This window comes from Papio anubis, chromosome 10 (genome assembly GCF_008728515.1).
Source record: "Papio anubis isolate 15944 chromosome 10, Panubis1.0, whole genome shotgun sequence".
In the NCBI taxonomy this organism is placed as follows: domain Eukaryota; kingdom Metazoa; phylum Chordata; class Mammalia; order Primates; family Cercopithecidae; genus Papio; species Papio anubis.
The window spans coordinates 42,885,629-42,897,695 of NC_044985.1; the positions used below are offsets into that span (position 1 = coordinate 42,885,629).

The 12,067-nt window shown below is 45.7% G+C and overlaps 1 protein-coding gene across 6 annotated transcripts in view; it reads left to right on the forward strand.

Moving 5' to 3' along the window:
• TANC1 (tetratricopeptide repeat, ankyrin repeat and coiled-coil containing 1) overlaps positions 1–12,067 on the forward strand; it is a 135,651-nt gene that overhangs the window by 120,470 nt on the left and 3,114 nt on the right. For all 6 annotated transcript variants that reach the window (XM_031651286.1, XM_031651281.1, XM_031651282.1 and 3 more), the window contains 6 exons: positions 1,414–1,537; positions 2,179–2,354; positions 6,741–6,873; positions 8,193–8,284; positions 10,326–10,472; positions 11,305–11,405. In XM_031651286.1, coding sequence (XP_031507146.1) covers positions 1,414–1,537; positions 2,179–2,354; positions 6,741–6,873; positions 8,193–8,284; positions 10,326–10,472; positions 11,305–11,405 — 773 coding nt within the window. The remainder of the gene's footprint in view (positions 1–1,413; positions 1,538–2,178; positions 2,355–6,740; positions 6,874–8,192; positions 8,285–10,325; positions 10,473–11,304; positions 11,406–12,067) is intronic.

Genomic DNA, 12,067 nt, shown 5'->3' on the forward strand with positions numbered 1-12,067 from the left:
TGGCCACATAGGCTGGGGAGCAAGGCTGCTCAAGGCCGAGCTATTCAGGTCAGAGACACAGCCACTGCCTTCAGCTGTGGAGGGAGGTGGAGTGGGTGGACTCATCGTGGTAACAAGAGACTTGCTCTAACATACGTGTTGTAGTTTTGGGACGCATTTGTCCAACATACTTGGAAGAAGAGCAGTTCTTTTGTGCTCTTTGGAAAAGAAAATGTTTCCCTCTGGTCCAGCACTGATTCGGGCTGGGTTTTAGTTTTTGTTTTTTTGTTTTGTTTTGTTTTTTACTATGAATGATCCATTGTTGTGGTTCATTCAAGGGAGCCAGGGGATCCTTGTTCCTTCATTTCATAAATAGTGACCACATACCTACCCCTCACCTAGCACCAGGTTACACATACACTACGGATACAAAGGATGTTATGACCATTACAAAGAAGAATGTTCTAGACCAAAGTTTTGGTCATGGAATCGCATCTCTGCCGATGCCTGCTGGCTCCCTTGGTAGGAGCTGTGAGTGCTTCCTGGCAGGATTCTTCTCCCCTTTCCATTCCTAAGAGCTTGGTTTGTACCATCTGTTCCCTGTCACCCTCACTGCTTCACCCTGATCCTCTGGCTAATCCTTTCCTGGCTCTGCTGTGTCCTAAGTCACGGGGAAGTTTGGAAAGCATTTGTTAGTGGATAACAAGCAAGAAGGCAGTGGGAATGTGTCACCTATTGCTGCGGCCATGTAACAGGTGATGTGTTGGGGAAAAACTTGGGCTAAGCAGTTTCTGCTGGGATGGTGGTGATGAGATACCCATCTGGTTTTCTGAGGTTTTTTCCTCCCCAACCTTATGACCATGCCTGGTTGAAAGGTGTATTTCTAGGGCTGAGAATCTTCTCAGGGTGCTTTGCTAAAAGTTGCCTTCCCCAAAGGGCATGCCATCCGCCAGTGCTGCGTCTTAAGAAAGCCCATGGCTTGGGTGTGTAGTGGGCGAGCTTCTTTCTGCAACCCCCTCCTGCCCTGCACTCAGCTGTAGGTACTTAGTTAGCTTCAGTGCCCATGGGGGACCCCGTGACTGCTGCTTGCCCCCCTGAGTTGTGCTTCATTTTCCCATGCCCCTGTGGCTGTCTTGTCCTTGGAGATTGTGATTGGCATCCCTCCTCCCCCAAATTACCATTTCTGTCTAGTATGTGTATATTTAGTAGATAACAGCAATGAATTGAGCATGTTGAAAAGAGCATATATTTTGGAAAAGATTCTGTTCAAAGGAATACAGTGGAAAGATTTTCCAGGCCCCATGGTTCACGCAACTTAGGGATTTTTGAAAGAAAGTCATTTGACTACTTTTAAAGGTTCAGAAACCTGTCTGGGTATAGCAGGTGTGGTTGAAAAGGCAGCAGGAGGATGGTAATTTCAAGTGTCTCTTCCAGATTGTTAGACTGCTGTTGGAACGCGGCTGTGATGTGAACCTAAGTGACAAGCAAGGCCGGACGCCCCTCATGGTGGCTGCTTGTGAAGGGCACTTGAGCACCGTGGAATTCCTCCTTTCAAAAGGTAGCAGCATCATGCCCTCAAAGGTTTCTTTTGGACGGACACAGAGAGAGAACTTTAGCAGACCCATTCAGTGCTTTCTGATTCAAATTCTAAGTTTTCTGTTATGGAAATTTTCTTTCTTTTTTTTTTTTTTTTTTTTTTTTTGAGATGGAGTTTCATTCTGTTGCCCAGGCTGGAGTGCAGTGGCGTGATCTTGGCTCACTGCAAGCTCTGCCTCCCGGGTTCATGCCATTCTCCTGCCTCAGCCTCCCGAGTAGCTGGGACTACAGGTGCACGCCTGGCTAATTTTTTTTGTATTTTTAGTAGAGACGGGGTTTCACCATGTTAGCCAGGATGGTCTCAATCTCCTGACCTCGTGATCCTTGGCCTCCCAAAGTGCTGAGATTACAGGTGTGAGCCACCGCGCCTGGCTGTACGGAAATTTTCTGATATACAGTAGAGAGAATAGGCAACACAGCCACGTGCTGGTATTCCTCTTCAGCAGCGATGACCATTCTGCCAGCCCATCTGGCCAGTGTCACCCTTCACAGTGCTTGACTGACACTCGGTTCAGGCCAGGTGTTCTGCAGGTGTGCAATTACTTGCTTTCTGTCTTTGTCATCTCATAAGGTTCATGTTCTGTGAATGGGCTTTCCTTTCAGGTGCAGCCCTTTCTTCTCTAGACAAAGAGGGTCTGTCAGCATTAAGCTGGGCTTGTCTGAAAGGTCACAGGGCAGTGGTCCAGTATCTGGTTGAAGAAGGAGCTGCGATAGACCAGATGGACAAGAATGGCCGCACGCCCTTGGACCTGGCTGCCTTCTATGGTGATGCCGAGACTGTGAGTACCAGCAGGTGTTCCCCACCTCCACCTGCATTGGAAAGAAACCCCAGGAAGTGAGCAGCTCACTCCAGGGCCTGCATGAGATTGTGTCTCAGGGTCGTCAGTGTGTGTGTGTGTGTGTGTATGTGTGTGTGTGTGTGTGTGTGTGTGTCTTGTCGGGGATCTTTCATTTTTCTTTAATTCTGTGACATGCAATCTATTCCAGGACTTAGGATTTTAGTCAACTCATAAAAGCTTAAAAATACCTGCTTACAAACAGCACATACAAAAGACACATACGTGAATATGCGTATGCATGTCCATACGTGATTTTCTCAGTCATCCATATAAATAAAACTTTTACATAGATCATTTAGAAAGTACTTTTATATATGGTAAGTGACTAATCAAATGACTACCTGGTTGCTTTTTTTAAAAGTTGTTTTGTTTTTAATTTATTATTATTATTATTTTCTTTTTCTGAGACGGAGTCTTGCTCTGTTGCCCAGGTGGGAGTGCAGTGGCACAATCTCAGCTTGCTGCAGCCTCCGCCTTCTGGGTTCAAGCAGTTCTCCTACCTCAGCCTCCTGAATAGCTGGGATTACAGGCACGTACCACCATGCCCAGCTAATTTCTGTATTTTTAGGAGAAACAGGGTTTCACCATGTTGGCCAGGCTGGTCTTGAACTCCTGACCTCGTGATCCACCTGCCTCGGCCTCCCAAGGTGCTGGGATTACAGGCGTGAGCCCCTGCACCTGGCCTATTATTAATTTTTGAGACAGAGTCTTGCTCTGTTGCCCAGACTGGAGTGCAGTGCTGTGATCACTGCAGCCTTGCTCTCCTGGTCTCAAGAGATCCTCTCACCTCAGCTCCCTGAGTAGCTGGCAATACAGGCATGCACCACCGCACCTGGCTAATTTTTAGAGACAGGGTTTCACTATGTACCCAGGCTGGTCTCGAACACCTGGGCTCAAGTGATCTCCCCACCTTGGCTTCTGAAAATGGTAGCATTACAGGCATGAGCCACCATGCCCAGACAAAGTTTTATTTTTAATTGACAAATGATTGTGTATATTTATGGGGTACAGTGTGATGTTTTGATACATGTATACATTGTGGAATGATCAAATCAGGCTAATTAATGTATCTGTCACCCAAATATTATTTCTTTTTGGTGAGAGCATTTAAGATCTCTTTTAGCTGTTTTGAAACAAACAATACAGTATTGACCGGACACAGTGGCTCATGCCTGTAATCCCGGCACTTTGGGAGGCCAAGATGGGTAGATCACTTGAGGTCAGGAGTTCGAGATCAAGCGACCCACCTCTACTAAAAATACAAAAATTAGCTGAGCGTGGTGGTGGGCGCCTGTAATCCCAGCTACTCGGGAGGGTGAGGCACGAGAATTGCTTGAACCCGGGAGGTGGAGGCTGCAGTGAGCCAAGATCGTACCTCTGCACTCCAGCCTGGGCAACAGAGTGAGACTCAGTCTCCAAAAATAAAATTAAATTAAATAAATAAAATAATTTTTTAAAGTTATTAATTCTAGTTGCAGTGCTATGCAGATCTCCAGAAGTTACTCCTCCTGTTTAACTGAATCTTCGTACTCTTTGACCAGTGCCTACCCTTTCCCCAGGTCCCTCTGTCTCCCAGCCTCTGGTAACCACCTTTCTATTCTCTGCTTCTGTTGTGAGTTCAACTTGTTTAGATTCCACATATAAGTGAGATCATGCTCTCTTTATGTGCGTGGCTTATTTCACTTAGCCATAATGTCCTTCAGGTTCATCCATGTTGTGGCAAATGGCAAGATTTCCTTCTTTTAAAGCCTGCATAGTATTTCATCATGTATATATACTGGTTGTTTTTAAAGTGATATGGCATTGCCTAAAAATAATATGGAAAGCTTTGGACACTATCTTTATCCCTTTGCCAAATGCCCATGTCTAATCAAGGGTTGAGGGAATAAAACCTTAAAAAACTGAGAACTCTGAAATGTCTTTCAGGGCAGAAACTGTGATTTTGTCAGGCTGCATGCCCTAGGCACCCAGTAGGTGCCAGAGGAATAGTCAGCTACATGAGAGTTACCAATTTCCAGTAGTTCAATACATCTAATGGAAGGACTAGTTGGAGAGACAGGTGCTTGCAGACCCTGCAGTGGAAGCCATGGCCTTGCACCTCTGTGCCTTGGTGCTTTTAGAAGGCAGCGCTGTCAGAGTTAAATGGTATCAACTCCAATACCTTGTAAACTCTATTTCATGTCAGTTTTCAAAAACATACTCAACTAAATCTCACATGTCTACACTTATTTTTCAGCTACCTTTCCACATTCTGTAGTTTATCAAAATTAGAGAACAGTGAAGGAACTTAGCATTCTAACATCATTTTTTTAATATTGTGGCAAAAACACATAGCATAAAATTTACTCCTAACCATTTCTAAACATATAGAGTTCAGTAGTTTAAGTATATTCACATTGTTGTACAACCAGTATCTAGAACCTTCCATCTTGCAAAGGTGAAACTGTATTTGTTAAACAACTCTCCACCTCCCCCAGCCCATCACAGCCACCACTCTACTTTGTGTCTCTGTGAGTTTTTTACCTCTTTAGAGATCTCATGTAAGTAGAATAATATAGTATTTGTCTTTTTGTGACTGGCTTATTTCACGTAGCATAATGTCCTCCAGGTTCACCCATGTTGTAGCGTGTGTTAGAATAGCATTTCCTTCCTTTTTAAGGATGAATATTGCTCCATTGTACGTATATACCACATCTTGTCTTTCCAGTCATCTGTCAGTGCACACTTAGGTTGCTTCTATGTTTTTTGCTATTGTGAATAATGCTGCAGTGAATATGGGTGGCCAAGTATTTATTCAAGACCCTGCTTTTAGTTATTTTGGGGATATATCCAGAAGCAGAATTTCTGGCTCATACAGTGATTGTATTTTTAATTTTTTGAGGAACTGCCCTACATTTTTTCCACAGTTGCTGCACCATTGTACATTCATACCACAGTGCACAAGGTTTCCAGAATTGTTCTACATCATCACCAATACTTGTTTTTTGTTTGTTTTTTATTTTTTTTAGATGGAGTCCCACTCTGTCACCCAGGCTGAAGTGCAGTGATGCAATTTCAACTCACTGCAACCTCCGCCTCCTCGGTTCGAGCGATTCTCCTGCCTCAGCTTCCTGAGTAGCTGGGATTACAGGCCTGTGCCACCACACCTGGCTTATTTTTGTATTTTTAGTAGAGATGGGGTTTCACTATGTGGGCCAGGCTGATCTTGAACTCCTGACCTTAGGTGATCCGCCCACCTCGGCCTCCCAAATTGCTGGGATTACAGGCATGAGCCATCGCACCCAGCCAGTACTTGTGGAAGGACTAGCTAGAGAGACAGGTGCTTGCAAACCTGGCAGTGGAAGCCATGGCCCTGCATGTCTGGGTCTTGGTGCTTTTTCTATAGTAGCTTTTTTTTTTTCTTTTTTTTTAAAATAGTAGCCATCGTAATGGGTATGAGTTGAACATCTTCTCATATGCTCGTTGGCCACTCGTTGATCATTTTTGTAGAAATCTATTCAAGTCCTTTGCCCATTCTAAAGATGAGGTTATTTGGTTTTTGTAGTTGGGTTTAGTTCTTTATATAGATAATCCCTCTACTTAGTGTCATTTTGAATAGTGGAGTGGATGATAGGAAGCATATCTTTTTAGATCCACATGAAAATCTAAAATAGCCACAGGCTAAAAAATGGTTATAGGCTAAAATGGCTCCAGTAAATGGAGAAATTTGAGTGACCACAGTGTTTCTTCCTCTTATTTCCGGTTTAGTTCAAGTGACAGCTGTTTTATCACATCAAATCAGTCCTTGTACCGTGGTATCAAACTTGCCATCTTTACTTTCCCAATTTCCTTCAAATATCTTTGAAATGGATTATACTCAGGTCCATCCAGTCCCAAGCTGCCAATCTTAACAGTCTGCCGTGTTCAGGTTGTGTGGGTCTGAGTATTTCTAAAGTCACCACTGCTGTGGCCTGCTCATTTGTTGGAGCTCATTGCAGAAGTCTGCTGCCTACTTCATTGGAGATGCAAAGGTGACTGTGTCCCATCTCTGTGACCTGGGGAGTGGTGTGAGATGACAGATCATGCATGTGTGCACACACCCACCTATGGCAGCGTGTCCCCTGCTTTCCTCATCCCTGACAGCAAAATCTCCTCAGCAGTGGAGGTTTTAGCTGGGGATTGCAGCTCCTCTTCTCTCTTTCGTGTCCACTTTATTTCTGTTCTAGGATCCTTAATAGGCAGAGGCATCTACAATCAGACTGAAGCTAAGACTGCCCCCCGCCAAATCCACGTGTACCCCTGAACTCCTGCCCCCAGCTGCTGCTCAGGCCTCTGCTGTCCCTACAGGTGCTGTACCTGGTGGAGAAGGGAGCTGTGATCGAGCATGTGGACCACAGCGGGATGCGGCCCTTGGACAGAGCCATCGGCTGCCGAAACACGTCCGTAGTGGTGGCGCTACTCAGAAAGGGAGCCAAATTAGGTCAGTGAGCACTGCCTCCCTTGAGCAGGAGGAGGGGTGAGCTCCCGATTGTAGAAGCCTAGAGAGCACAGAGAGTTGACCTGCTCCCAGGTTAGGAAGTAAGATGTCAGATGTTTGCAGATCTCTCTCTCTCAGTCTCACTTAATCATCATTATACACAATGTGTAAGTAGCTCACGGTGTTTCTGGCAGAGGGTGTGGAAAGCAGAGACTGGTGTTGAAGGACAGTCTGGAGTGGTATCAGTGGCCAGGAACCATGCCAGAGAGTAGTTGGCTCAGCCTCTTGCTGTGGGGTGGGGCTGGGCAGTGCTGCTGAAAGCTCCCCAGGTGACTCTGAGCAACAGCGGAGGCTGAGCCACTCTTCTAGAGCAGCCAGTCAGCTGTGTGGGGAAGTGGCCACCACAGCAAGTTTCTGTGAAGTAGTAGTAGTATGATTTCATGGAGACAAACTAGGACGATACTTGAGGATCATGGGAGGGCCCCTGAGTAGGGAAAGCCCTTTCCACGTGGCTGGCTTTGACACAACACACCATTCCAGATGTGGGGAGGATCCCTATTTTGGTTTGATGTGTGGGGCCCTTGGTCAAGATTAGCTCTGGGTAGGGCACTGTGAGGGAAATGCTATTCACTAGTACTGTCAAGCAGTGAACAGTGCCAGGAACTATCCAAGCAGTTTCATCTTCTGCCTTAATCCCTACCACAGCCCTGTGACAATCCCATGATTTTACAGATGAGGAAACCAAGGCACCCAGCAGCTAAATGGCTTCCCCTAGGACTGCTGTGTGGTACTCGCCATGGGGACCTGGCAGGCTGGCTCCAGGGCTGTGCTCTTCAGCACTCCTCCCACAGTGTCCCGAGAGTTCAGGCAGGGGTTAGAGAGGTTGTGGCCGAGCTGTAGGGTAGAAGAGAGAAGCCATGACATCTGGGAGTAGAGCGCGGTGACAGGGCGCAGGGACTGCATGCTGAGAACACATGCCTGCACGGTGGCTGCTGCAGGAACTGAGGAGGTTGTGCTGAGGTCTCATTTAATTAGTTTCCCCCACATCCCACTCGGAAGGGAGGGATGAGTCTTCGCTGCTTGGATGCCTTTGTTTCTCATTACTTTTTTCAGTAAAATAACAAGGACAGATTCGAGTGCCCAGGTCAGTGGAAAGGATTAGCAACTGAGCCTCGCCAGCGTCCTGCTCCCTCCCTCGTCATGTTGTGGTCCTTGCAGCTGGGCTCCTGCTGGTGCTGACCTCCAGCTGTGGGGCCATGGAGGAATTGGAATCCTTTCCCCTGGGCCTCTGAAGTGCCTCTGAATGTGTGTTTGTTTTGCAGGAAATGCTGCTTGGGCGATGGCCACTTCCAAACCTGATATCTTGATTATACTTTTACAGAAATTAATGGAGGAAGGAAATGTGATGTACAAAGTAAGTTGTGCCGCCCTTTTCTTTGCCATTGAAACTGCCTCGGAGCATGCTCTTAACTGGGTATATAATGGCCATAGCTGTGCTGCTGCACAGAATCCGTGTAATAGAAGTGCCAAAAGGTGGCTGGGTGTGGTGGCTCACGCCTGTAACCCCAGCACTTTGGGAGGCCGAGGTGGGCGGATCACTTGAGGCCAGGAATTCTAGACCAACCTGGCCAATATGGCAAAACCCCATCTCTACTAAAAATACAAAAATTAGCCAGGTGCCTGTAATCCCAGCTACTCGGGAGGCTGAGGCAGGAGAATTACTTGAATCCAAGAGGCAGAGGTTGCAGTGAGCTGAGATCGCACCACTGCACTCCAGCCTCAGCAACAGAGTGAGACACAGTCTCAAAAAAAAAAGTGCCAAGAGGTGCTGACCTGGCTTCATGCCCACTTTGTTGGCTTAATATCTTACTGGCAGAATCTTAAAGGTAGAAAGCACCTCTCTTCGTGTCTGAGAACCATTATTTCTGAGCTAATCCTTGAGGCTGTAGTGATGCTTACTGTCTGAAGCCATGCGTGAAGCCGAGTCACCTCTAGGTCAACTGAACGTCATAGAGGAGGTTCCTCAGCCTTTCATCTTCTGAGTTCAGAACACCATGCTGAGGCACCGTCATGAGATGTGGGAGAGGAACACCCAGCAGATGTTTCTAGAAGAAAAGGGTCATTCTGTCTCCTAAGCCTTTCCTATCTAATTTTTAATATCTATGAATTTCTAGAATTTGAAACCGGTTTTAGAGATATTTTTACTTAATATAGTCAAGTAACACCTCAGTTATTCAGGAGACTGAATTAATTTTTTCCATTTTCCCTTGGAAGTGGAAATACGATTTTCAGATCAATAAACTTCACTTTAAATTTTTTTAAAATAAGACAACAGTTTAGGTCAGAGATCAGCAAACTTTTTCTGTCAAGGGCCAGACAGTAAATGTTTTAGGCTTTGCAGACTGTGTGGCCTCTGTCACAACTCCCCAGTGCTGCTGTGGGGGCACAAAAGCAGCCCCAGATAGCACAGAGTGAATGAGCACAGCTGTGTCCCGATAAAGCTTTATTTGTAAACACAGGTGGTCGGCCAGACTTGGCCTCCAAGCTATAGTTTGCCAACCCCTGGTTTAGATAGATATGCAGGCCATTTGCATAGGTCACTATTCTTTGAAGCTCTGTAACCAGACAGAATTAAAAGATTATAGGAAAAACTAGATGATGACCGTGTTCATCCTTTTTACTGTTAGGCAGCTGTACTTGCTATGTTGTAGACTTTTTCCTTCTCATTTTTTTTTAATAGTAACAAATAAATAGGCAATATAGCATGACCCAGCAGGGTTCCTGGCTTGGAATCAGTTTGAAATTGAGTTGAGAGTGTGTATTATTGTGGCTTTGAAGTGCTTTTAATATGGATTTTAGTAGGCAATTATGTCGGAAATACGAAGCCATTTTCAACAGGCTTCATACCTGCTGTGCAGTGGGACTGACTGAGCAAATGGATTTTTTTAGCTTTGAAAATGATGTGTGGTGCTGTTCTGATTTTTAAATCCCATGTTTTAGTTCCTCTTAGAAGAAAAATTATTCTGCAGCAAGCTCTCTAGGTTTATCTACAAGAGGCTAGTTGTCCTAGGAATAGGATCAGTTTTTTCATCTGATTTCTGTTATGCTTAGCATTAAAATATCTTTAGATACGAGATCATTCTTGAAATAATTTTCAAAAATACATACCAGAAGATAATCTGATGCATTAAGTTTGATAGTTATCAATCTAGCAGTTCACAGACTCTTTCTCACGGTGTAACCACAGGATGCGGGTGCGTATGAGGACAGTGAAACCCATGTGCGTCAGCCCAGTTAGTGAACTAGCTCCCACCTTGACACTTATTTGGATGCTTTCAATGTTCTGTCATGGGTTTGCAGTGGGGAGTAAACTCCCCAGGGTGTTCCGGGTGTGGGAGGGTATTCATCTTACAGCCTCTGAAAAAGGACAAATGTTTGTGATTTTTGAATCCTAGAAAGGGAAGATGAAAGAAGCAGCCCAGAGGTACCAGTATGCCTTAAGGAAGTTTCCTCGAGAAGGATTCGGAGAGGACATGAGACCCTTCAATGAATTAAGGGTTTCCCTCTATCTCAATCTGTCTCGATGCCGAAGAAAAACAAATGTAAGCTGTGCCCCTTTATTCCAACCCAGTCTTCCAGCAACAGAGCCCTTCCCCAGCGGTGAAGGCCCGCCCTTCTCCAGACCAAATCCTGGGCCCTCCTGTCCAATCTGCTTGCACATTTATGTGAACCTGGCATGTGGGAAACAGCTCCTATCCATGACCATCGTTTGGTCACTGCTGCTACGCTCCTCGCATGATGTTGAAGGAATGCACTTGGGTTTCATTTCCTTGGCCTCAGTGATGAGAAGCAAATGCAGATTGTTCCTCTGCAGCTTCCCAACAGTGATGCTGCCAGCACTGCCATCCCCAGGTTCATGAGAGTCCAACCCAAGCCTAGTGTGGTGGGCCTGCCTTCTGTTAGATTTGCTCAGAGGATCTGCCAGTAACTCGTTTCTAACCAGTCGTGGGGAACTCATAGTCAATTTGTAACTAGTAGATCCGTTTCAGTTGTACTTCCTACCTTTTTTTTTTTTAACTGCATCCTCGTGCCCCAGTCTGTTGAGCTGCCTGCTTCTGTGCCCTGCTGCCAGAATGGATGCAGCGTCTGCACTCCTCTCTGAGGCTGCCTCTCCACTGGGGTGTGAGGTTCCACCCTCTGGCCTTCTGGGGCACTGTTACTACCACTGTTTTCTGTAGTGGATTATTCTCCTAATGATATTAATCAACTGTCATTATCTCCTCAATTTAAAAATGAACAGAAAACAGACCTTTCCCTTCCTCCCTCTCTGGCTGTGCCTTAGGGCGCTTCTACCCTTTCTAACAAAGCTAGAAGGGCTTCCCATAATCGTGTGTCCACAGTGCTTCTGACTCCTGTATTTCTTGTTGACACCAGGACTTTGGCATGGCAGAGGAATTTGCTTCCAAGGCTCTCGAAATGAAGCCCAAGTCCTATGAAGCCTTTTATGCCAGAGCAAGAGCAAAGAGAAACAGCAGGTACTGTCCATAGTTATCTTTGTGTGTAGAGAAGACTTTTTTCCTATGGGATCAAACCTGTCTGTCGAATTTGGGGAGGTTTTGCTGTAGAGAGGCTCAGGTGCCTCTCATCCTTTTAAATACTGAATTAGTATTACTACCTACTTCCAAGAGGCATGGCAGTGGACATTATCAGTGATGAGTAAACTTCTATTTTCTCCTGACATCTCAGTAATTATTCCTTCCCACCCTTCCCCCCAGGTGCAACATGAACTTACTGCAACATGAACTTCCTACCTAGTTTAGTCCGTATTTCAGGGAAACTGCCAACTAGGGGCATTAGGAAATTCAGGGGAGGGGAAGAGTGATATAAGCCTGTTGAATGAGAGGTGGGCACAGTGTTACCATGGGATGGTAACAATATTAAAAGGATTCTGGTGTCCACTGATTCATGCTTCCCCTTATTCCTGGCCCAGTGGTCTTTATGGAGAGCAGGGCTGTGGAGTCACACCCATCTAGGTTAGAATTTAGCACTGCCACTTAGCTGAGTAACTCTGGGCTGGTTAAATGGGTCCTGGCCACCACCGTAGTGTTCAAAACTCACTTGCTAACTTCTCTTTCCTTTGAGCACAGCTCTTTTATGAACAGTTACACTCTGAGCATGTTTGTGTGTGACTTGTAAT